The 24,722-nt window shown below is 36.3% G+C and overlaps 4 protein-coding genes and 1 pseudogene across 5 annotated transcripts; 4 read left to right on the forward strand and 1 right to left on the reverse strand.

Moving 5' to 3' along the window:
• The first annotated feature begins 1,564 nt into the window (after positions 1-1,564).
• LOC133673961 (DDT domain-containing protein DDR4-like) lies at positions 1,565-5,847 on the forward strand. 2 transcript variants are annotated; one of them, XM_062094909.1, is made up of 11 exons: positions 1,565-1,877; positions 1,980-2,090; positions 2,846-2,932; positions 3,006-3,043; positions 3,144-3,225; positions 3,523-3,629; positions 3,703-3,862; positions 3,933-4,025; positions 4,156-4,276; positions 4,668-4,710; positions 4,915-5,847. In XM_062094909.1, the coding sequence occupies exons 1-11, from the start codon at positions 1,758-1,760 to the stop codon at positions 5,480-5,482; spliced, it is 1,530 nt and encodes a 509-aa protein (XP_061950893.1). In that variant the 5' UTR covers positions 1,565-1,757; the 3' UTR covers positions 5,483-5,847. The 2 variants fall into 2 exon arrangements, with proteins under 2 accessions (XP_061950893.1, XP_061950894.1); XM_062094910.1 differs by lacking the exon at positions 1,565-1,877 and having other exon boundaries at positions 2,265-2,932.
• Positions 5,848-8,698: 2,851 nt separating this feature from the next.
• On the forward strand, positions 8,699-9,993 carry LOC133673782 (uncharacterized). Its single transcript, XM_062094670.1, has 2 exons — positions 8,699-8,886; positions 9,218-9,993. The coding sequence occupies exons 1-2, from the start codon at positions 8,736-8,738 to the stop codon at positions 9,877-9,879; spliced, it is 813 nt and encodes a 270-aa protein (XP_061950654.1). The 5' UTR covers positions 8,699-8,735; the 3' UTR covers positions 9,880-9,993.
• A 216-nt stretch (positions 9,994-10,209) lies between these two features.
• LOC133673781 (pentatricopeptide repeat-containing protein At2g20540) lies at positions 10,210-13,443 on the reverse strand. The gene has a single exon (XM_062094669.1). The coding sequence runs from the start codon at positions 12,310-12,312 to the stop codon at positions 10,669-10,671; it is 1,644 nt and encodes a 547-aa protein (XP_061950653.1). The 5' UTR covers positions 12,313-13,443; the 3' UTR covers positions 10,210-10,668.
• On the forward strand, positions 12,325-15,946 carry LOC133674665 (putative pentatricopeptide repeat-containing protein At3g15130; annotated as a pseudogene).
• Positions 15,947-23,086: 7,140 nt separating this feature from the next.
• Positions 23,087-24,004, forward strand: LOC133674666 (putative CCR4-associated factor 1 homolog 8). Its single transcript, XM_062095877.1, has one exon. The coding sequence runs from the start codon at positions 23,087-23,089 to the stop codon at positions 24,002-24,004; it is 918 nt and encodes a 305-aa protein (XP_061951861.1).
• Positions 24,005-24,722: the final 718 nt, after the last annotated feature.

Raw genomic sequence — 24,722 nt, forward strand, 5'->3', positions numbered from 1 at the left:
TAAAAATCCTCCTTGAAAATACAAAATTACCCCCAACAAAAGCTTGAATTAATTTTGAAATAAAGGTTATTTTAGTAAAATTACTTTGCTAAAAAGTGTGAAATCTAAAAAAAGCCCTTGGGAACCAATTATTTGATTTTTTTTGCTTTTAAGGGTAATAAAAATATTTTAGTGTTCTAAAAAATAGAAAAAAATATCTATACAAAAATAAAAAATAGATCACATGGAGAAAACTATTTTACCGCTATATTAGTCTTATTAAATGATTTGATGTAGGGCAGAAACATTAATTCACTATTATATTTTATAATAAATTCTTTTTTAATGCTACAATGAATTTCCCACCCTTGTATATTTTTAGGTAGTTTATATTTTTTAATGCTACAATATATAAGTGCAATAAATTAGGTAGTTTACAAGGACGAAAAAATAAGGATTATGTCCACAATTAATATTGTTTTGATTTGTCTACGTGTTAAAAAAACCACTCGCAGCAAATTATTTTTTCGGTAAATTACAAAATAAAAATGCTAAAAGATTTCCATGCGTGACACTATCAATGTAATCTTGTCTTCTGTTATATAAATATAACTAGTTTATAAACTTGTTGCGTGTAGAATAAATTTTCTTTTTTTGAGTATAATAAAAAATATAGAGGTTGCAGATAACTATTTAATATATTATTATTAAACATGATTTAATATATCAAATCTAAGTTAAAAATTAAATTATGTGAGAGTTGTGTTAATGTAATCTAGTCGACTTAATAGATTCCATGTAACGGGGGAAACTTGTAAAAAAATTGACAATGAAATTGATAGAAATAAACATTTTGATCTGATTTTTTATTTATCTCGAGTTTAAAATTAAACCATGTAATAATTATCGTAACGTGATTCAATTGACTTGATGAATTTAAAGGTAACATGAATAATTATTAAGAAAAAACTGATGATGAAATTAATAGAAATAAACTTTTTAATTTGACTTCTTATTTATCTTGAGTTTAAAATTAAATTGTATAAAAGTTATTTTAATATGATCTAATTGATTTGATGAATTTAAAGGTAACATGAATGGTTGTTAAAAAAAGAATTGGGGCTGAAGTTGATAAAAAAAAAGAATAAAAAAAGGATTGAATTGAAAAAGAAGAAGAAGAGAGAACAGTGAAGTTATCCAAATAATGTAATTGATTTAATGAATGTGATTAAAAGACTTTTTTATTTACAAAATTGCGATGAAAAGATATGGAATTTCAATAATATATTTTTAATAAAGGTTTAGAATTGATTAAAAATACTGAATTGTATATTTAATATATATAAATATGCATATATTAAAATTTTCTTATTATATCCACACACACAATAAATAATTGAATATATATATATATAAGTAAAATTTAGATTTAAAAACATATTAAGATTAATAAAATGAGTCTGCACACTGGTTACTCGCGATTTTCAACACAAACAAAGGTGGTATAAAAGCAAATGTCCAAAACGATTGCGTTTAGCTGCAAAACAACAAAAACGCTGCGCCTTACAAAAAGGGAGTCGTCCTAGTCCAAAAAGAGATGGCCTGAAATTAACTAATCAATAACCCTAGAAAAGGCAAATTAACCCAACCACGATCCTTACAGTTAACAGGTCAGGCCAGTAAAACTCATTTAGGCGGGAAACAAATCCCCAAAATATTACCTCCTTCCCATCCCCTCTCTCCGCCAATCCCCTCTTCCATTTCACTCTCTCTGCAAAATGATCCATGGCGACAAGGCAAAAGACGTTGTCGTTTTGAACGACGATTCCTATTTCGAATCGGAAATCGACAAGATTCGTGGCCGCTGGGAACTCGCTTCGATTCTTAATTTTTTGAGCGTAAAATCAACAATCCTTCTTCTTCTTTTGAAAAAACCTCCTTTTTAAATAAGTTCGTGTATAATTTTATTTAAAGATTTGAAATTGGGGTTTTCTTTACAGATATTTGAGCCAGTCCTTGGGGTTGATTTGAAGTTAACAGCAGAGGAGATTGAGAGTGGTCTTGTTAAGCCTAATAAATCACTTGCTCAGCTTCACGTTAAGCTATTAAAGGTTCTTTTTTCCCCCCAGTTTTTATTTATCTATGCTTGCTTTGCTTCTTTTTTTATGAATGCAGTTATTATTATATATAAAACAACTGTAAGAATGCTTTCATTAAAAATAAAATCACTGAAGTAATTTTCTGGGGTTAGAAATTCTTATCATGATGTATATTTTAAGAAATAGGTGGAAATCAAAGACACGGATCGCGACAAGAGATAACCACAGCTCTTGCTTTGTGGAACCTGCATGTGGGGGCTCACAAATTTGATGGCTATGATTATTTTTTCTCTCCTGTCGAAAGTGTGTTTTTATGCGTTGTTATTTCTAGTTTAAATGATATGTGTTGTGTTTTCTTGTATTACTGGATTTGATGCATCAAGGAAGCTGTACTGATTTTTAGAGTTGAAAATCATGCGTATGGATGATGAAAGGTAATTGATTCATATAAGATGCTGTAGAAAGCGAGAGAATAATGCTACATGACATGAAAGTAGTCACATGGAACCAATCCTACTTGAACGGATGCAGCGCCATTGGATGCGTGGGACACACCTTTGGGTCCCAGCGGAGACCAAAAATCCAATGGCTATGGACCTTCTGCGAAGGGATCAGTGTCGTTAGTTTGTGTGTATAACACTTTGCAAAGCGAGAAGGAATAGCTTTGCCCTCATGTAGTTCATGTTCAATGTTCTTCAATTTCCTTGGAAATTTTTCAAAGTGGATAATATCTTTATAAGTTTTTATGAATGTGGAATTTTCAACAGGGGATACCACCTGTGAGTAAAAAACTGAAAGCATCTGATGCATGGGTGACTGCACTTTGTAAGAAACTAGCCACGTGGTGGCCATGGGTAAGCAACTTTCAACTTTCAACTGTGTAGTGAGGATTTTCATAGAATTTGAAATTTGCACTGCTTATTACAGGTTGCTGAAGGCGAGTTACCACTGAAGGAAGCCAAAGGGTAAAATCACCGATAATTTGTCTCATGCCATTTCCTAAAAGATATGTTTTCATTTTTCATTTAGACTAACTCAGATCATTTGCTACTGTGGCATGTGCAGAGGGGAGATATCTGAATACAAGGAACTAGATCCAACTAATAGATTGCTGATTTTGAAAGCACTCTGTGAAATCAGAGCTGAAGTAATATGCCTTGCCTTTCTGATTCAACATTTTTCTCAAATGTCGGCAGTTCTTTATCTTGTTTTTAACTGGATGATGTTCTAGATAATTGTATTTCTGATTGGTACTTTTGCATTCGTTTGTTTTTCAGAGTATTTTTATTTTGTGCATGCTTGGTTTGTTTAAGGCTTAGTGATCATGTGTATTTGGGGAAAATCACGTTCTCTATCTGGGTGGATATATTTAAGATGAATGAGATGTTGTAGTTTTTCTGTGTTTCCTTGTTAATTTGGTGTAACCCATTCACCCTGTTTACAGCAAGATGATATTGCATCATATGTTAATACTTCCTTGAAAGATGGAACTGAAATTTCTTTTTTCCGGAAAGATAAGGTTGGGGGAGATGGAACTGCAATCTCTTACTGGTAATTCTTGTGCATGCTCTGAATTTCATTTAATTTGCTGTGCGAGTGTTGATAATATTAATTGTACGTACAGGTATGATGGAAGTTCTACCATTGGCCATAGATTATACAAGGAAGTAAACATGACCAGGGCTAATAATAGAATGAAGGGTAAAGCATCAAAAAATCTGCCAGCTACCTGCTTGCAATGGGAAATACTTGCAACCAATCTCGAGGGATTTCAGAAAGTTGTGGTAAGTTTAGCATTCTTCTTATTCAACTGCTGGAAATTTTAGTTACTTTGTTTCTTGCTGGTAATGGCAGAATGAACTCTCTTCTAGCAAAGTTGTGGCAGATGTTGCAGCTGGCAAGACTATTGAAACTGATGTCCTGCCTATTATTCAAAAATTTCAGAAGGTATGCTTATGTATTTCTTTTATAATCATGTCTTAATAGTGTGGGTGTTGTCACAGTTTTATCACGTGCTAGTTTATTAATCTTTCATGTTGATGATAAGTAATCTGTTCATTGTCACTGTATTCAATAGAAGAAAGATAGGGCCCTCAAACAAAAAGAAAGGCAAGAAGAGCTCCTGAACGGTTTTAGATCCTACACTGCTGGGATTACTCGTTCCTGCCGCAGTCGCAGACCTATCAGTTATACATTTGGTATGATGTGCATCTCATCTGTATTCATTCTGTGGCCTGCTTGTGGGGCATATAATCAATATTTGTTGGTGTTTTTGCTTCATTTTCATTGTCTTGCTGAATGACATCAAATATCAAATAATCATACAGACCAGCAGAACATTTTTGGAATTATAACTGCCTCCCTGTGGTCAAGTGCATTACTAAACTTCTACGGGATCTCAAATTCTGATTAAGATGGAGAAAAAAGTCATGCATGAAATGTCACAAGCTAACCAATATTTTTCTTTGTTTTTTAGTTTCAATTTACCATAGTTTCTTGCTTGTTTCAAACATTTTTTTGATCCGAGAACCTTGGTTGTACTTGAGCATTACTTACAATTAACCTTTTGATTTGGGATCCAATATGCAGATGATTATGACCGTGCGATTGATGAGGCTATAAAAATAACAAAGTAAGAGTTGGCTGTTATCCCTATATGAAATATACTTTTGTCGTTGTTGCTTTGTGAACTGCATTTCTATATTCTGAATGTACCAACAAAATTCTTTGCTAATGCTGTTCTGAAGTTCTTTAATACCTTGAATGCAATTTGTCCCTCTTATTGAGAATACAATACATAACCTTTTCTAGTTGCTTACTTCAATTTATTATCCAGGAAAAGGAACACAATTGAAGAGGAGAGCAATGACAGGAAACATGTTAAGCAGGAAATTACTTCTAATGGGGGTTCAAACATGGGCATAAATTCAACAGAAAGTCTTGGTGAAAAAGGTGATTCAGACATGAGTGCAGACTCCAAAGGTACTATTGAAAAGGGAAACTTCTCGGATAGTGAAGAAAGTGGCAAGCTTGATGAAGCAGGTAATGATGATGATGACAGCGATGATGATTATGATGACAAAATGGATTATGATAACGGGAATAGATCTGGCAAATCTGATGAAGAAAATGAAACTTTTGGTGGCAAGAACATTGCTCGGAAGTTTGGTTCTCGTTGGAGTTCAAGACTTGCTGGAGTTGCAAGCCATCCTGTTGTGGAAGCTGGAAACTTTGGCACAAAGAATAGGTTGAGGCAAAGACCCATGCGTAACTCTGCCCTGGACTCTATTAATGTGCTTGATTCAGATGATGAAACTTCATCAAAACATAGCGACAGCGAGATATCTGGACATGAAGATTTGTCTCCAGTTTGTAATTCAGAAGGGGCGAGTGACAGTTTGTAAACCTGTTTGTGCAAGTGATTATCCTTGAGAATTTTGCTGGGAGGAGATATCGATGCAGAAACATATCTTGAAGCAAGTTTTGAAAATGTGCCAATCCCTGTTATTCCGTCTAGGAATCCAAACTCTAATCTGCACCCCCTGCCCTGTGCTTTCTGAGATCCTGATTTGTTAGGATTTATAGAGAGAAAGATGTCCTGTACAGAGTTGTAAAGCTACCACTAAGTAGGCACCGACGGATTTACATCTTTTGTTTGCTCTGTTTAAATGGAATTCCTCCCTAGCATGGAAGAATCATATGTATAATTAATTTATTAAAGGCTTGTAAAAGAGGTTGTCAGATAATTGGAAACATGGGATTTCGCTAATTTCCGGGCTACAAACTGATACAATCATCGCGAAGCTCTTTTTGACAGGGTACCCAACGTATCTTGAACCCACTCATTCCGCTCCTCATAGAGATAGTTTTACTCTTTGCAGTGCTATAAATTGGTTCTTAATTGCGAGGGGTTATAGAAGGAAAGTTTACCTCCATTGTATGGCTATAAGGTCAAAATGACCTTTCAAAAACCCTCAACTGATCAGGTTGTTTGTTTAGATTGTTTATTTTTTAGAAATTATCAATTTGAATTCTGTAAATCTTAAGGATACTAGAGGTTTGTATGGTCGTTAATTTCAGGACCTGTGAAAGTAGTTAAGATACATATAAGCTGATCAAGATATCTACATTAATAATAATAAAAAAAGAATAAAATTAAATTTTACTCCGGGAATGTGCATGATGCATCAGAAGTTTCCAAGAGAAGAATGCAGTATCAAATATCTGCTTTAAGTTCAAATAAAATCTTGAAACGATAGCAATAATCTTCTCCTCCCAGCATTCTGCATGCACCATTGAGCCAGCCTGCACTGTTTTTGTCTTTACTTTTTTCAAATCCTGGCTGACGTCTCAGATTAAAGCCCAAAAATGTGTTCCCAAGTGGAAAACAGAGGTCTGGATTAAGAGTGCAAAACTAACGTATGGATCAGAAAGTTCATGGGATTTCTGTCCACAATCTTATTATTAGTCTCCTTAGATTAGGCAATCCTTTGAGGAAAGAGGCTATGATTGGAACTTGGTGTGCATATGAACCATCGATTAGCAGAACCAAGTGGTGTAGCTTCTTGAAAACCATTGGAAAGTCTTTTTGCGTAAAGAAAATCTGCGGCAACAAAAAGCCTAAGGTCATCGAAAAAAACAAAACAAACAGGAACGGGAACGAATGATATCAGGAAGAACCTCAATACGCAAGTGTTTATCCTCAAGAATCTGGCTTCACTTAGACATTGAAGGAACCTAGCAGCACAATATATTAAACTCTTCAAATGCTTGCGCCGACGAGCAGATTCCTCGCTTTCATGCTGACAAGTATGGTTTATTATTAGAAACTTGCCTTCACTAGTGACAGCATGCCTGGATTCAAATAACTAAAATCTACAGGATCTCCAGTCCACCATAAGTCTTTGACTTTGGGAGCAGAAATTGCCGAAGGAAGTTCATATAAATATGGATCCGACGAGCTTATATTCCATGTCTCAAGGTTTTCAGCCATAATAATAACTCGTCTGCAGAGAAATTTTATTTTCTTGTCTCTTCTTTCCCACTCTCTTTCCGTCTCTTCTTCCCGCTAAAATGATCAAAACCCAAATCCAATTCGCAACCAACTACAATAATTCAAATCTAAGTTCTGTTCTCCTATCCATACAGCTGAAAACTCAATTTTCTTTTAAGGACATGTAGAGAGAAAGTTACCAAATAAACATAGCATTCATAGACTTGAAAGAGAATAAGCTCAATGGCTACAGTTTCTTCTCTCCCTGTGCCTTCTCTACTTTCTCCATGATCTCTAGAGAGAGAAAGATTAAATCTTGATACAGAAATCTGGATCAGAGAGCAATGGAAGTGTGAATTCACATAGAGAAAGTTAGGGAATTTAGGGGAACTAAACAAGGGTGTTTAAGGAACACGGAAACAGTTTGCAGAGGGAATTGTATCTGTCTGGACATAGAACAGCAGCAGTTCATGTAGTTTAATGTATTTGAACCATTTAATTTAATGTAAAACTACTTTGGTGGAGCGTTTTGCATTTGCAACTGAACATTTGAAACGGTTAATTCCACCACTAACATTTAATAAGGAATTAATGGCAAAATAAATATAAGAATACTTGTAATTTTTTTTGTTTTTTAAATAAGGAGGAGATTAGTTAAGATTCTTAATTCAATTAAATTTTATATGATTGAATTTAATTCTATAATTTAATATTTTATTTTAAAATTAAAAATTATGATAGATTACTATTTCAATTCAAATAATGAAATTAAATTGAATTCTATATATAATTTGATTCTAAATTAATAATTATGTATTTCATGTCTAAGTTACAACTGCATGAAAAAAAAAACATATAAATATAAATATTGACCATTTCTATGTTAATATGATGCTTCACAATCAGAACACATGTAATTAAATTGGTAAATTAACATACTGCACTAAAATTCTTCATGAAATAAAAATAAATCTCTGAATTAATTAAATCTCATAAAACTAATCGTGTCCCAAAATTTGTATAAATAAAAAAACTATATGAAGATAATCCTAATCTATAACGAAAATCGGACACAAAATATTTTTAATTCTAGAATAAAAAATTACTTGATGTAATAAAAACTCTAATCTAGTTTCAATTTTTCCCTAAAAAGCATTATCTCGTAGAATAAAATAGCATCCTTGCAGATTGAAGTACATTTTAGAGTGAATTTCAATTTATTTTTTTTTTTAAAGTTTGAATTTTTTTAAAATATTTTTAAAATATTTTAATATGCTGATATCAAAAATAATTTTTTTAAAAAATATTTAAATATAAAAAAAAAATATTAAAGCCTTTTTGGTATCATATCCGATTTTTAATAAAACAAAAAAAAAATATTATTTCCAAATCTTTAAAAACAAAAATCACAACCCAAAAATTCTCGCAGTCCAACAATACGTAACAAGATTTTTATGGCACAAAAACCTAAAATTAGAAGGCCCAATATAGGAAAAAGATTTCTTCATTCAACCCAGCCCAGACTAGACCAGCCCAACCTAAGCGTCAGTTAGCCCGACCCATCCTAGCCCAAACAATCCCACCTAGCAACCAAAACATGAAGAGAAAAAAAAATATAAATATAAATCAAAGCGAATCCGTCAAGCATTACAGGACGGCGAATAATGGCATCCACAACTAGAGAATCCAGAAGGAGAAAGATCGTCGATAGAGGATCTGACCGTTTAGCCCTCATCACCGGTCAGATCCAAGCCATCCCATCCCAAAAGTCGATTTCCGAGGACTCACTTCCTCCTATCTCCGATGAAATCACCGGTACGGTGCTCCCTCTCTCCCCGTCTCATATCATATGTCAAATCTAATTGCCCCATTGTTTTCTTAGTAGATTCTGAGAGCCTACGAAAGCGGTAAGGCTGTGTTTGTTTTGATGCTTTCTTGATCATTATATCATAGTTTAAACATTGCCCGAAGGCTGTGTTTTGAAAGGTAAGGTTTAGTTGCTGCTGCCAGACAATGAATGTAATCTGTTTAACAGTTACTTTAGGGATCTACGGGTTAGGATTATGAAGAATTTAAAAGGTTATCGTGCTTTTATATCTATAGATTATTCAGGATTCTAAATTTCGGAACTTGATTTTTGTTGCAGTTTCTCCTGACGGGAAAGATGGAGTTTCTGATTCTACGTTGGTGAATAGTGAGCCCACCACGATTGCTTCTGGAAGCGATGGAAGCACTGTGGAAATATCTTTACGTGGATTTGAGACAGGTGTGGGAGCATCATTAGCTCCTTCTGTGGAAACAAGCAACAAAGTAGAATCATCTTTGGCCACATCCACGGTTCAGAAATCGACCAGGTCATCTTCAGGAACAGAGCAAAAGATAAAACCACGACCACATATAAGTAGTTTTGTGACTTCAAATCAAATAAGCTCCGCCATCGCAGCATCAGAGAAATCCCGACTTCTTAGTTCTGTAGTTGTAGGCCTTTTGGTTGTCTTATCGTATTTAGGATTTCCTCTACTGGGCAGCAACTTTGTGAGGAGCATTATTGGTTTTAGGCCTCTTTATCTACTTTTGTTAACCAATTTAACCCTTGTGTTAGTGCCGCTTCTCTTCAACAATCAAAGAGGTTTTGAAAGGGCTGTAGATGCAGAAAACAAGTTTCCTTCAACTGATGGTTCTGATTGGATTGAACAAGCAGGTAACGTGATGGAGGTAGGTTTGGTGATTCAAAGGGCCATGGATGCAGCATTTATGGATTGCAGTGTGTATGCCGTAATAATCATTTGCGGCCTTGCCTTGGTCTAGTAATTTAGCTACTTGATCAAATATGTTATTTCTCTTAACATGTATTAGTTCATTCTTTCTGGAACAACCTTTGGTTTCTGAATAAATTTATGATGATTTTATTTTCTGCACTCACTACTTCTCTCTGTGATTTGATCCGCATATGGGACATGCATTTATGGAAAAAAGATCCTGCTTTGCAAAACATCTCTTATCCTGCTATACTGTGCTTTGAAATTCAAGTGGGTTGGGGGTGGAAGCTCCAATTTCATAGTGCAGGTTTTGCACTTCATCACGAGCTGTCTGGATTTGTTGCACGAACCTGGTAAACGATCCCATTCACACATACCATTTGACCTATGCATTTTTGTGCCTTGATAACATTAATCATAACGAATTATAACTTTCTTGTTCGGGCACTGTGAAACCTATTGGCAAGCTACAAATCAGAATCAAAGACATTTTGGTCAAGGTGCACTTCACATATTGCTAACATGGCACAGTAGAGCGTGTACAAAGACGTTGCACGTACACCTTTGAAATCAATCAATGAATATTCGAGTTTGTCTATCATACGAATTCAAAAGGCTTCCAGATGAGACCGTTCACCAGAAGAAAAGATTCCCATCAAGCTGCGTGCTCTGATTCTGCAAGATGCCATAAACTTTATGAATCCCAGTTGTTCTTTGGATGGGATCATGAATTTTATGTATGAGATCGAGAGCTTCTTTCTTGCCAAGGAACTGTTCTTTGTCCAGCACCAATTCTAAGCTGTAGCTACGTGGACATTTCCCATTGGAGGTTCTTGTGTTAACCCAGACATTCACTCCCATCCTCAAGCATTATTTCAATTAAATGAGGATCAGTTGTGTCCTGATGAGAAGTCAGCAACTCTAGCAACCAGAAAATGTCTCTTGAAAATGGCTTCGAATCATCCCATGATACAAATTCTTGAACCACATTGTTGATGTCAATCAAACTAGACCCTGGTGTTTTCTTCATGCTCTTACTTTTGATAAGCTTTCTCATCCTTGACACACCATCCCACTTGCCAAGATCTGCATATATATTGGAAAGCAAAACATAATTTCCTGTATCATCTGGTTCAAGCTCTTCAAGGTGTTCCATTGCAATAATAGCAATATCAAGATTAGAATGAGTCCTGCAAGAACTTAATAATGAACCCCATATCTTCGAATCAGGCTTCATAGGCATCTTCTCTATAACATCAAGAGCCTGACTAAGGCGCCCTGCACGTCCAAGAATATCGACCAAGCAGCCATAATGCTCAACCTCTGGCTCTATATGATAATCTTTACTCATGGAATCGAAGTACGCTAACCCCTCATTCCAAAAACCAGCATGAGCACAAGCTGATAGAAGACCAAGAAACGTAATACCATTTGGTTCAATCTTTGCTTTCTTCATTCTTTTAAACAATTCAATGGCTTCGCGAGCTTTCCCATGATTTGCAAGCCCTCCAATCATGGTACTCCAAGAAATCACATCCCCTTTGGACATTTGATCAAACAATTGATAAGCTTGACCAATGCAACCACATTTTGAGTACATTTCCATAAGAGCATTGCATATAGATGTCTTCCTCAACAACCCATTTCTGTCACAATACATATGTATCCATTTCCCAACTTCAAGAGCTCCTACCTGCGCACACGCTGGCAAAACAGAAATAATACTAATCTCATCAGGCTCAACGCCCACAATTTGCATTTGACGAAACACATTCAACGCATCGGCGTACGATCCGAGACGCGTGTAACCAGAAATCATCGCCGTCCAAGATACTATAGTCCTGTAAGGCATTAAATCAAACAAAGCTCCTGCCTTTCTCATCTGACCCACCCCAGCATGCCCAGAAATAATACTATTCCACGAAATTGCATCTCTTTCAACCATACCATCAAACACCTTATGTGCGTCCAACAAACTAGCACACTTTGTGTACATATCAATTAGAGCATTCTCCATAGTAATATTAGACTTTGGCCCAAACTTGCACAAGTGGGCATGGACTTGCTTACCTAGATTATAACATACAAGCCCTGAACAAGATTTAATAACAAAGGGGAGTGTGAATCTGTCAGGGAAAATTGGGTTCTCACTTTCCGGGTCTTTTAGCCTTAGCATTTCCTTATAAAACAAGATTGCTAAAGTATACACTTTATTGTGTGTGTGAGCTCTTATCATTGCATTGTATAAATACCCATTTGGTTCCTTCACTTGCTTAAAAAGCAAGCTGGCGTAACCAAGATCCTCAGTTTTATCACACACATCTACCATTTTTGTCACCAAGAAGCTGCTCTGCGAAAGTGAGTACTTGATAACATGAGCATGGATGCTCTTCAACTCTACAATGTTTTTGCAGTTTTGCAAAATGGGTACAAAGAAATTCTCTAGTTCTCTGATTTTCAAGGCACCAATTCTTGTTGCCATTATTGACTGTAAAGAAGGGAGCTTTTAGTCTATTTGGCAATCAATGAATAGAGGGTTGTTTTCAGTGCTAGGCGAGGCAGAAGTTTGTAAACTTTTTGCGGTTTTGTTCAAAAAGTTTGTTTCTTGATCAAGGAATGCAAGTGCACGGAGCTTTAGTGAAAATGGGGTTTGGGTTCGACTTGACGTTAAGCAATGATCTTATTATAGTTATGTATGGAAAATGAGGTAGAGTGAATGATGCTTGTGATGTGTTTGATAGAATGCTTGGAAGAAATGTGGTTTCATGGAGAGCTCTTATGCGTGGGCACATACAAATTGGGAGCCCCCTAGAGTTATTATTACTCTTCTCCAAAATGGGCTTATCGGGTGCGACACCGAATGATTTCACCTTTTCGATGAGTCTCAAAGCCCGTGGTTTGTTGAATAGCTTTGACATCGGAGGACAAACTCATGATATTCGTGTGAAAACTGGATTTGATATGGTGAATGTGGTAGGGAATTCTATCACTTACATGTTCTCAAACTATGGAAGAACCACTGAAGCCGCCCGTATGTTTGAAGTCATGCTTATTAGGAACCTTGTAAGCTGGAATGCTGTGATAGCAGGATATACTCTTGCAAGATTTTATGAGAAAGCTCTACTTTTGTTTCGAAAAAATGAAAGAAGGTGGGGAAATTCTTGACGAATTTACGTTTGCAAGCACATTGAAGGCTTGCACTGTCTTGGTGCAATCAAAAAAGGAAACCAAACTCATGGTCTCTTGATTGCTAGCGGGTTCTTGTATTCTGCTAATACTGCTATTGCTGGCGCTCTTGTTGTTCTATATGTGAAATGTGGGAAGTTTTTTGAGGCGAGGAGTTTAGTCGTATTGAAGAGAAGGATGTGATATCATGGACGGTACTCATTCATGGTAATGCTCTAGAAGGAAACTTAGCAGAGTTCCATGGACTCGTTTAGGCAGCTTAGAGAGAGCGGCATTCAAGTAGATAGGTTTGCCGCTTGTTCATTAAGGCAAGCAAATGCATGCACATGCCATTAAATTCTCCTCTGGCGCAGACATCTCAGTATGCAAGGAAGTTTTGGATATGTATCTGAAGTGTGGAATGATAGATGAAGCAGAGAGACTTTTCGGTGAAATGCCCGCTAGAAATGTGATTTCTTGGACATTTATGATCACTGGCTATGGAAAGCATGGTCTTGGCAAAAAGGCAATTCGTCGCTTCAATGAAATGCAATGATGTAGTACGGAGTCTTTTTTCATTCCTACACAAATTAATAAAACTCAGTTTAAATATCATTAATTAATTAACATATATAAAAATCATCCTAAAATAAAATGAAAGATTTAATGCCAAGAGATAGATTTAATATCTAATGGCCTAAAAGAAAAGTTGACATATCATGAGAGAAAATAAGAAGAAAAAAATTATTATGAGCAAGTTTTATTTTTTATCTTCTTGATACAATTCTAACTATACCTTATAATTTTATTTGATGTTTTTTAAGATGTAATTAGAATTATCTTGTTAAGATGTTTTTAATGATATCAAGTGTATAAAAAAAATTCCCAATGTGTTCTCAATCTTTCTTTTCATTTCTTTTCTTTTTATTTTTTTTATTACATTATCTTATCTATTTTTTTTCTTGACTATTGAATTTTAAATTTTATTTTTTATTATTAAAATTTTATAAAGTTTTAAATTATTTTATTATTAAAATTAATGAATTTATAAAATACATTGAGTAAACAACCGCAATTATAACAAAATCAATATTCAAAAAAACAATTATATTGTGTGATATTTACAAATACTTTTTCAACCTACCATTCATTCTTCCAAAGTTTTTACTAAACTGTGTAATTTATTTTATAATAAAAATCCTATTACCGAGCCTGATGATTTGATTTATTTGGCAGTGCTCTTAGGCTGCAGTCATTCAGGACTAGTAAAGTAACGCGTCTTTCAAGGCTGAAATGGGTTGGGAAATTAAGAATGTTAGGCTCGGACAACTGCCGAACCAGCAAAACAAGTCTTCCCTCTCGACACCAGGTCGTTTAGGTTGGAGGAAAAGGCTTGTGAGGGTATACCCGTCCAACATGACGAGATTAATGATTGAGGGTCCCCGTCCAAACATGTTCCCACCCAAAATGTTTAAAATCATGATTTTAACATGACGTAGAAAATACAAAATAAATTTAGATTGTAAAAATAGATTATAAAATCATAAAATTGTAAAAAAATTTAAAATACATTAAAAAAATTCATGCTTCAAATAAAAATTCATAGCACTTTAAAATACATGCTTCAAATAAAAATTCATACATAATTTAAATAACTTTTTATTAATTAATAATTAACAAACTTTTTGTTATATATTACAATTTACAAAACTATAATACTTTCAATCTAGTTCAGTACATATACTATACAATTAAATTTTTTGTAAAATCAGGCAGAGAGACATTCTAATTTCCACATTCCACAGGCACATTCAATCAGGCAAACACATTTCATTAAAATCATTCCATCAATTCATCATACTAAACGAACTCAATGCTTTTACAGTTTTACAAAAGATCATCAGGAATCCTATCCAGGGCAATACTGATGGATTTCGGTGAAAGGACTTTAATCAGGATACTAAGAAAAACATCAGCTTTACACTAAAATCATTAAAATCATCCCATCAATTCAATTCATCATACTAAGCAAAACATTATAAAATCATTCTATCAATTCAATTCTTCAGCATCTGCACAAGGAATATTACACTATTACAGTTTAACATTTTAAAGGCCTACACAGGGGAATATTACATCATGGGCAATCACATGAAGGTTGAAGATACAGGGGAGCAACTTACGGTGAAGATACAGGGTTGCCACCTGAGGTTATAGGCTGTCTACTAGGCCTTAGGCCTGCTTGTAAAGTGAGGGCCTGCAGACTCATCTCGTGTGTGGGCCTATGGGCCAAGATTCAATCCCATCACTTTTCAAGGTCATGTAACGACTATAGGATCAAAGCTAGAAAAACAACACCATGCATGCATGGTTGATCTTCTTGGTCGAGCTGGGCACTTAAAAGGCAAATGTAGGCACATGAAAGACATTGGTTTGTGCTTGCAGAGTACATAGAGACTATTGTAAAGAATGTGAGAGGATAAGAGAAAGTGTGGGACTAGGCAGAGAAGTAGGTGACATTCTTTTGAGGTTAGAATACAGAGAATATCCTATTAATTATGTGATGGTACTGTCCAACATTTATGTTGATGCATACTATTGGAAAGAATGTGAAAGGATAATAGATTTGTGAAGTCAAAGAAGTTAAAGGAAGACGTAGGTTGGGTAGAGATTAACAAGGAGGTTCGCCTTTTCTATAGTAGAGATGATACACATCCTCACAGAGAAAATACATGACATCTTGAAGGAAATAGAGAAGAGGATGAAGGGGAGGGCTTTGAAGATGAGTTTGGAGGTAGGGCCTTTGAAGATGGAGGAAAGCTGATTCGAGAGTTTGTGGGGATTGTCACGAGTTCATCAAAGGTTTATCTAAGATCTTGAGAGTGGTATTTGTGGTGAGAGAAGCAAATAAATTTCACAGGGATGACCCATGCTCTCGCGGAGATTACTAGTGATTCTGTATTACAATCATCTTGCCTCCTATAATGGTTATGTGAAATTGTTGTGTGTGGTCCCGCACCATGTGATGGTGGGACCACCACATTAATTGTCAAGAGATAGCTACTGTCTCTTGGAATTAAAATCAAATGGTCGGCTACTGTAGACAGTAGAGAGAACAGATTTGAAAGAGAGAAACAGAGGAGAAAAACGTGAGAAAGAAAGAAGAGGAGGCAGTAGAGCAGTCTGTTTTCTTTCTTTGATTTCCAGTTCGTTCACCGTTGGATCGGGCTGAGATTTTGACAGCAGCTTCTAGACACATTCCTCTTCATTTTGAACGGTTGGATTGAAGATTGGTGGTGTGGAAGCTGGTCGTTTTGACAGAAAACAGGGCTGTCAGTGTTGTGAGCTTTTCTCTAACATTACTCTCTTTAATCTTGTTATAATCCGAGAATAAGTTGTTCTTGATGATATATATATATATATATATATATATATATATATATATATATGTTGTAGCCCTTAGTTGAATCTGAGGAAGAACAGTTGTGAACCCATTATTTGTGATAGTGGAAGTTTTTAGGTGGACTCCGGTCCCGTGGTTTTTCCCGCATCGGGTTTTCCACGTAAAAATCTTGGTGTTGATTTGTGTGATTGCTGCATTATATTTGTTCATTGTTTAATTCTGTTTTTTACTGCACAAAGAGGGAAAAGGATTGGGACTTGTGAATTATGAATTGTATTCCGCTGAATTGATCCGGTTAGTTGTCCCGAGTTTTCCCAACAAAGTGGTATCAGAGCATTTAGTTGTGTAAATTGAATTCTTGTGCAGTTAAAATGGAAAAGGAAGATTCAGGTATGATAAAGCTCACTTCCTCAAATTATTTTCTATGGAAAACAATGATGGAGGATCACTTATATTGCAATGATTTGGCTTTGCTGGTTGAATGTAAAGGAATAAAGCCCGATGATATGGATGATGCAAAATGGAATGGACTTAATAAAAAGGCTACCGCTAATGTTATAAAATGGGTATCTTCTAAGTCCACTAATCATATTTCTCAAGAACATGATTGCTATAAAGTTTGGAAGATGTTGGAAGAAACATTTGCCAAGGAGAGTGCAAAAAACAAGGTTTTTGTAATTGGAGACCTTATGAATTTGAAGTATAGAGATGGTGAAGATGCTTCAGTACATATAAATGTATTCCAAGGGTTCTTGAATCAGCTGTCATTGATGAACCTTGAGTTAGCCGATGAAATGCAAGCATTAATCCTATTGAGTTCATTGCCGGATAGTTGGGAGACTTTGGTAGTGTCACTTAGCAATTCTACTCCGAATGGAAAGCTCACTTTGAAAACAGTGAAAGATTTTATCCTCAATGAAGAGAAGAGAAGGAAAGGGACAAACACTTCCGAGTCTCATGCATTTGTTACAAAAAGTCGAGGGAGAAGTCAAAGCAGGTTCTCTCACGGCAAGCAAGATGGAGAATCCAGCAATAGAAAAGGCAAATAGAAGCCAAGAGGAAGATCTCAGTCAAGGAAGGGTTTTAAGTGTTATTATTGTGACAAGCCTGGGCATATGCAAAAAGATTGCAGAAAGTATAAAAGAGATAAAAATGGTAGAGATGAAGACAAGAATGAAGAGAATGGTACAGCTGCAGTTGTATCTGATGGTGATGTTGTCATTGTGTGTGATGATGGCTGTGTTAATCTTGCATGTCAAGATACCACCTGGGTTGCAGATTCAGCAGCTTCTTACCATGTTACACGCTGACATGATTTTTACACATCCTACACTGCTGGTGACTTTGGTCAAGTTAGGATGGGAAATCAAGGGATGGCTAGTGTTGTGGGCATTGGAGATATTTGGTTGGAAACCAATACTGGGTGCAAGTTGCTACTCAAAGATGTTAGGCATGTGTCTGATATGCGCCTACATTTGATCTCTACTGGTACTCTTGATGAAGAAGGCTATCACAATTACTTTGGAGATGGTAAATGGAAGCTCTCCATAAATTCCTTAATTGTTGCTAAAGGAAAGAAGATGGGTCTCTACATGTCACAAGCCAAGGTGATCAAAGGGGAGGTGAATGCAATTGAAGATTGCTCTACTGATCTATGGCATAAGCGGCTTGGACATTTGAGTGAGAAAGGCCTTGGCATCCTTGCCAAGAAGAACTACCTTTCTTTAAAAGGTATAAACTTGAACACATGTACTCATTGTTTAGTTGGTAAACAACATAGAGTTGCATTTCAAAGATCACCTTCACATAGAAGGTCACATATTCTTGATTTAGTTCATACTGATGTTTGCTCTATGATTGATAAGTCTCTTGGAGGTGCATTGTACTTTGTTAGTTTTATTGATGATCACTCCAGGAAGATTTGGGCTATTTGTTTAAAATCCAAAGATCAGGTGCTTGATGTCTTTAAGGATTTCCATGCCAGAGTTGAAAGAGAAACTGGTAGAAAGCTTAAATGTGTTCGAGCAGACAATGGTGGTGAATACAGGGGTCCTTTTGAGAAGTACTGCAGGGAACACGATATCAAGTTGGAGAAGACCGTTTCTAAGACTCCATAGCATAATGGAGTGGCTGAGAGAATGAACAGAACCATTGTTGAAAGAATTAGGTGTATGCTCTCTCATGCAAAGCTGCCCAAGTCCTTTTTGGGGTGAGGTAATGAAGACTGCAGTTGCCATGATCAACCTTTCTCCATCAATTCCTCTTGAGTTTGATGTTCTAGATAGAGTTTGGAAAGGAAAGGATGTTTCCTATGCACACTTGAGAGTGTTTGGATGCAAAGCATTTGTACATGTTCCAAGGGATGAAAGGTCTAAACTTGACAGCAAGACAAAGCAATGTATTTTCTTGGGCTCTGAAGATGATGAGTTTGGTTATATGTTATGGGATCCAAAGGAGAAGAAAATTGTGAGAAGCAGAGATATTATCTTCTTTGAATATCAAACCATTGAAGACTTTGAACTGAAGGAGAAAACATAGTCTACTACTTTTATTCCATCTAATTCAAATCCAAGACCTACTCCACAGTTACCTTTGATGCCTGTTAATCATGGGGGAGACTTGCAAAATGATGAAAATGATGGTTTTCTTAATGAGCCATTAGTTGGTGATCCTGAATCAGCTAATGATGATATTGATGTTATTCCTGAACAGGTTATGCAGGAAGCTCCAGATGAGCCACAATTGAGAAGGTCAACTAGATCTCGTCAACCTTCCACCAGATATTCTCCTCATGAGTATGTATTGGTTACTGACGGGGGAGAGTCAGAATGCTTTGATGAAGCTATGTCACATGAGAAGAAAAGTGAGTGGTTGAAAGCAATGCAAGAAGAGATGAAATCCTTGCATGAAAACATACCTTTGAGTTAGTGAAGCTTCCTAAAGGTAAGAGAGCACTCAAGAACAAATGGGTGTTCAGGTTGAAAATTGATGAACATTGCTCACAGCCAAGGTACAAGGCAAGATTGGTTGTGAAAGGTTTCGGTCAGAAGAAGGGTATTGATTTTGAAGAAATCTTTTCACCAGTGGTCAAGATGTCTTCAATCCGAGTTGTGTTTGGCTTAGCTGCTAGTTTGAACCTTAAAGTTGAGCAACTTGATGTGAAAACTGCCTTTCTCCATGGTGATTTAGATGAGGAGATCTACATGGAACAGCCTGAAGGGTTTGAAGCAAAAGGTAAAGAGCAGTTAGTTTGCAAGTTGAAAAAGAGCCTATATGGGTTAAAGCAAGCTCCAAGACAATGGTATAAGAAGTTTGATTCTTTCATGGTGGATCATGGTTATGACAGGACCACTTCTGATCATTGTGTATTTATGAAAAGGTTTCCAGATGGAAACTTTATTATTCTCTTGTTGTATGTGGATGATATGTTGATTGTTGGCCATGATGCTAAGAAGATTCAGATGTTGAAGGAAGAGTTAAGCAAGTCTTTTGCAATGAAAAACTTAGGACCGGCAAAACAGATTCTTGGCATGAAGATCACACGTGACAGGAAGAAGGAGAAACTTTGGCTATCTCAGGAGAGATATGTTCAAAAGGTACTTGAGAGATTCAACATGAGCAATTCCAAACCGGTTTGTTCTCCACTTGCAAGCCACTTTAAATTAAGTTCTAAGCAGTGTCCTTCAAGTGATGAAGAAAGAGATGAGATGAAAAAGGTTCCTTATGCATCCGCAGTTGGTAGCTTGATGTATGCCATGATTTGCACAAGGTCGGATATAGCTCATGCAGTTGGTGTGGTTAGTCGATTCCTCTCCAATCCTGGTAAAGAACACTGGTCAGCAGTGAAATGGATACTCAGGTATCTCAAAGGTACTTCTAGTTTCAGCTTATGTTTTGGTAATGATAAACCTGTGTTGGATGGATACACAGATGCAGATATGGCTGGTGATGTTGATTCTAGAAAGTCCACATCAGGATACTTGATGAAGTTTGCAGGGGGAGCAGTCTCATGGCAATCAAGGCTGCAAAAATATGTTGCATTATCCACTACAGAGGCTGAATATATTGCTCTTACTGAAGGGGGCAAAGAGTTGTTATGGATGAAGAAGTTCTTACATGAACTTGGCCTAGTTCAAGAGAACTTTGTGTTGCACTGTGATAGTCAAAGTGCAATCCATCTCAGTAAGCATCCTACTTTTCACTCTCGATCAAAGCATATTGAGATTAGATATCAATGGATTCGAGATGCTATGGAGATGAAGTCATTTGTTGTTGAGAAGATCCATACTGATGACAACGTATCAGACATGATGACTAAACCTCTACCGAGAGAGAAGTTTGAGTTTTGTAGAAAAGAAGCAGGCTTGTCAGAGCCTCCTAAATTGAAGCTTACATGTTGATCGCCAGTATGGCGAATTCCTCACATGGTGCATGAGGGGAGATTTGTTGTGTGTGGTCCCGCACCATGTGATGGTGGGACCACCACATTAATTGTCAAGAGACAGCTGTTGTCTCTTGGAATTAAAATCAAATGGTCGGCTACTGTAGACAGTAGAGAGAACAGATTTGAAAGAGAAAAACAGAGGAGAAAAATGTGAGAAAGAAAGAAAAGGAGGCAGCAGAACAGTCTGTCTTCTTTCTTCGATTTCTAGTTCGTTCACCATTGGATCGGGCTGAGATTTTGATAGCAGCTTCTAGACACGTTCCTCTTCATTCTGAACGGTTGGATTGAAGATTGGTGGTATGGAAGCTGGTCGTTTTGACAGAAAACGGGGCTGTCAGTGTTGTGAGCTTTTCTCTAACATTACTCTCTTTAATCTTGTTATAATCCGAGAATAAGTTGTTCTTGATGATATATATATGTTGTAGCCCTTAGTTGAATCTGAGGAAGAACAGTTGTGAACCTATTATTTGTGATACTGGAAGTTTTTAGGTGGACTCCGGTCCTGTGGTTTTTCCCGCATCGGGTTTTTCACGTAAAAATCTTGGTGTTGATTTGTGTGATTGTTGCATTATATTTGTTCATTTTTTAATTCTGTTTTTTACTGCACAAAGAGGAAAAAAGGATTGGAACTTGTGAATTGCAAATTGTATTCCACTGAATTAATCCGGTTAATTGTCTCGAGTTTTCCCAACAGAAATTAACACTTTGCAGCTAGGAGAGGGAACGAGGATGGGATTTGAAATAGACTTTATGGAGAGATGAAATAGACTTTATGGAGAGATGAGCAAGCTTACAGACTGGATTGAAGTGAAAAAGGGACCTTAATTCTTGAGGCTTAGCCTCCTCTCCCCTCCCCAGCTTCCACTGTTGAGCAAGGAATCTTCCAGGGTGCGAGCAACAGCACCCGGTGAAGACTTGTAGCCTGAAAACATTGAAAAGTGTTTTTGAAGGCTCTTCAACACCATTTTATCAAAGCAAAGAATAAGGAGAGAATCAAGCCCACTACAGTACTTTTTTCTGTACACTTTTTTTCTCCCGAAACAAGTTTTGGATTTGACAAATCATCGTCTTTATACAACGAACAAAATCATAACCCTCAAAGATGAACTCTTCACCATAAATTTGCTTTGAAGTGCAGTTAACTCGGATACTTGAAGAACTGATGACTGAGAGCTGGCCAAGCTGTTGGACGTTCAGATGGATCATGTTTTAACAGATCATGCAACAGTTCAGTGAGTGAAGATCTCGAGTTGTCTGTGTTTTGAGATATCATATCCTGTGCTGATCATCAATAATCTAATATCAAGATTCCCTGTCATGAAATTCTAGAAAAACACAAAGGTTTAAAAACAAGCTCAGCTCTAATACTTTCCCTAGGAACTGTTCCTTCAGACCAATTCAGCCCAGATCCTCTTCAAAAATATTTCTCAGCTCCACTGTTGTATATACTTTATTTATTGTGGGACCTATTATGCATATGCTTAAAAAGAATGGACAAAAAAAAATGAAAATCACAATTTAAGAAAAAAGAAGAAAAGAAACTTTTTTCTACTTTAATTATTATTTTATACTTGTAATGTTATTAAGAAAGCCTGAATCACATACACATGATAACATTAAATAATAGAAATAGAGTAAAATTATATTTCATAGAAATAAATAGATTTGATTTCTCCTATTTTATTGTTATTTTAGAACTATTGTGTTTTGGGATTTCTTAATTTCATATTAAGAAAATAAAAACAAAAATTTCCCTTCCTAAAACAGGATTAACATCTTCATCTTTTTTTTTTTTTTAGAAACACATTCTCGCACAATAACATATACATGCTTAACGGACACACAATTCAAAAAAAAAAAAAACTCTTAATTGAAAAAAATATGAAGACACGGACAATCAAAAAGAAACAATGAAAGTGGGGAGACTTTCGGTAAGAGGTGAAATCGAAACTTTTAGTTTCAAAACTTCTGGATTAATAACGGAAAATCTCAAGTATAGGGGTAGAGGTTGATCATTTATGAATCTATACGGATGAAAATGTAGTTTACCAAACAAATCCGAAATCAATAAGGAACGCGCTAAAAATAAAATGGCCGTTATAAGTCGGTACAAAGAAACAATCCTCCATCCATTCGGACTCCTTTAAGATATATGTAAGAAACAGCAAGCCCTAATTTTCACTCTTCACTTCCTTGACAAAAACATCAATTCTCAGATCTTGAAACGTGAGTGAATAAAGAAGAATGGCTGCTGGTGTTGGTGCTGCCGCCAAAATCACTGCGGTGTGGAGACAAAATTTTCAGCGAGAGATTTTCAGATTGGACGCTGCCCTGTTCAGATTTCCAGTTGTCTCTTTTGATACAGAGTTTCCTGGTTTCTTTCGAAACACTCCGATAGACGCCACTGACTTGACTCGTTACGAGGATTTGAGGCATAATGTTGATCCATTAAGGTTAATCCAATTTGGTATCACCGTTGCAGATGCAAGTGGCAAAATCGGGGGCACTTGGGAGTTCAATTTGCGGTTCGATTTGTCAAAGGATTTGTTTGTCTCTCAGTCTATACAGTTCTTGCAAGACAATGGCATCGATTTTGACAAGCTGAGAAGAGATGGGATTGATTTCGACATGTTCGCACAGTTGTTGTCACGTGTTGTTGCCAAGCATCGAAACCTTTGTTGGGTTACCTTCCATGGCTTGTATGATCTGTCACACACATTGAGGACAGTGACAAACAGGCCATTGCCCCATTCTTTGGCTGGTTTTACGTCTCTACTTGGTATTGTGTTCGGTGACGTGGTGGATATCAAATACAAGGCACGCTTTTGCCAGGGATTACGTGGTGGTGAGTTAGGGTTGGCAGCCATTGCTAAAATCTTGAACGTGGAAAGAGTTGGTGGGGCACATCAAGCAGGATCTGATTCTTTGTTGACGGCTCGTGTGTACACAAAGATGAGGATGGTATACAAAATTGATGAGACTCTTTGCATGGGCTGCTTGTATGGCATCTCAGCTAGAATTTGCAAGCCGATTGCTGTGCCTAATACCAATGGGCGCTGCTTTATTCCATACTTCAGCACTCCAGCACCGTTCCAGCGTTGCATTCCTCCCCATTGTTATGGTTTCATGCAAGCTGCTCCACCTTTTAGTCATGTCCTGTAGGATATCTTTTTTGTAAGAATTTGGTGTTTGCAATTTGGATAAATGCTTTCAAAATGTAAACATTTATGATTTGATTATTCAAGAAAATATATTTCTTCGTTTCCTTTATTATCTTTTATCAATATCATTCTTGAAGAAATTATAAGAATATTAAATAAACCTAATTCAATGTCTAAATGCAATGCAAATTGACAAGAGAAGAGAATCAGATTTCATCACATGTTGATGACTGTTATCTTTCCCATTTATCACATAAATAAATATTCAAACAAAAGGCAAGTAAAATTAAAAACACGAAAGGTTCCTAACAAACTTCTTTGTTATGCTACCACCAGTCCCTTACCGTGTCAGTTATTTGTTGTTGGCTCCTATCACCAAGCCATCAGCACCCCTGCTCTTGTTGGCACCGCAATCCTGTTTGTTGACCTCCAAATCCTCATCCTGCACATTTAGGGCTTATGAGAAAGAGATGGTATGTGCAATGGCAGCACAATGCAGTAGTTACCTATGATTGGTTAACAAATGAAAGCAGAGAAAAGATTAGACAGAGTTTGAGGGATCCAAATTGCCCTTCAGTGTTTGTAGTCTGTGACCATCAGCTGCCATTTCTATAGAAATCCATAAAGGAAGCTGACAGATTGGCTTGATTGATTTACCAGGAATGAACTCGTAAAAACATTCATGCTTCTAGGAGTATGACTAAATTGTAAAGATAGTG

Source organism: Populus nigra, chromosome 15 (genome assembly GCF_951802175.1).
Source record: "Populus nigra chromosome 15, ddPopNigr1.1, whole genome shotgun sequence".
Classification (NCBI taxonomy): Eukaryota; Viridiplantae; Streptophyta; class Magnoliopsida; order Malpighiales; family Salicaceae; genus Populus; species Populus nigra.

What these genes read in the sequence shown, in the direction of transcription:
- LOC133673961 (XM_062094909.1), top strand. Translation starts at nt 1,758, where the DNA reads ATGATCCATGGCGACAAGGCAAAAGACGTTGTCGTTTTGAACGACGAT. An exon ending in TTCACGTTAAGCTATTAAAG is followed by an intron (nt 2,091 to 2,845) that starts GTTCTTTTTTCC and finishes AATTTTCAACAG; the next exon opens with GGGATACCACCTGTGAGTAA. An exon ending in GAGGCTATAAAAATAACAAA is followed by an intron (nt 4,711 to 4,914) that starts GTAAGAGTTGGC and finishes TTTATTATCCAG; the next exon opens with GAAAAGGAACACAATTGAAG.
- LOC133673782 (XM_062094670.1), top strand. Translation starts at nt 8,736, where the DNA reads ATGGCATCCACAACTAGAGAATCCAGAAGGAGAAAGATCGTCGATAGA. An exon ending in TATCTCCGATGAAATCACCG is followed by an intron (nt 8,887 to 9,217) that starts GTACGGTGCTCC and finishes TTTTTGTTGCAG; the next exon opens with TTTCTCCTGACGGGAAAGAT.
- LOC133673781 (XM_062094669.1), bottom strand. Translation starts at nt 12,312, where the DNA reads ATGGCAACAAGAATTGGTGCCTTGAAAATCAGAGAACTAGAGAATTTC.
- LOC133674666 (XM_062095877.1), top strand. Translation starts at nt 23,087, where the DNA reads ATGGCTGCTGGTGTTGGTGCTGCCGCCAAAATCACTGCGGTGTGGAGA.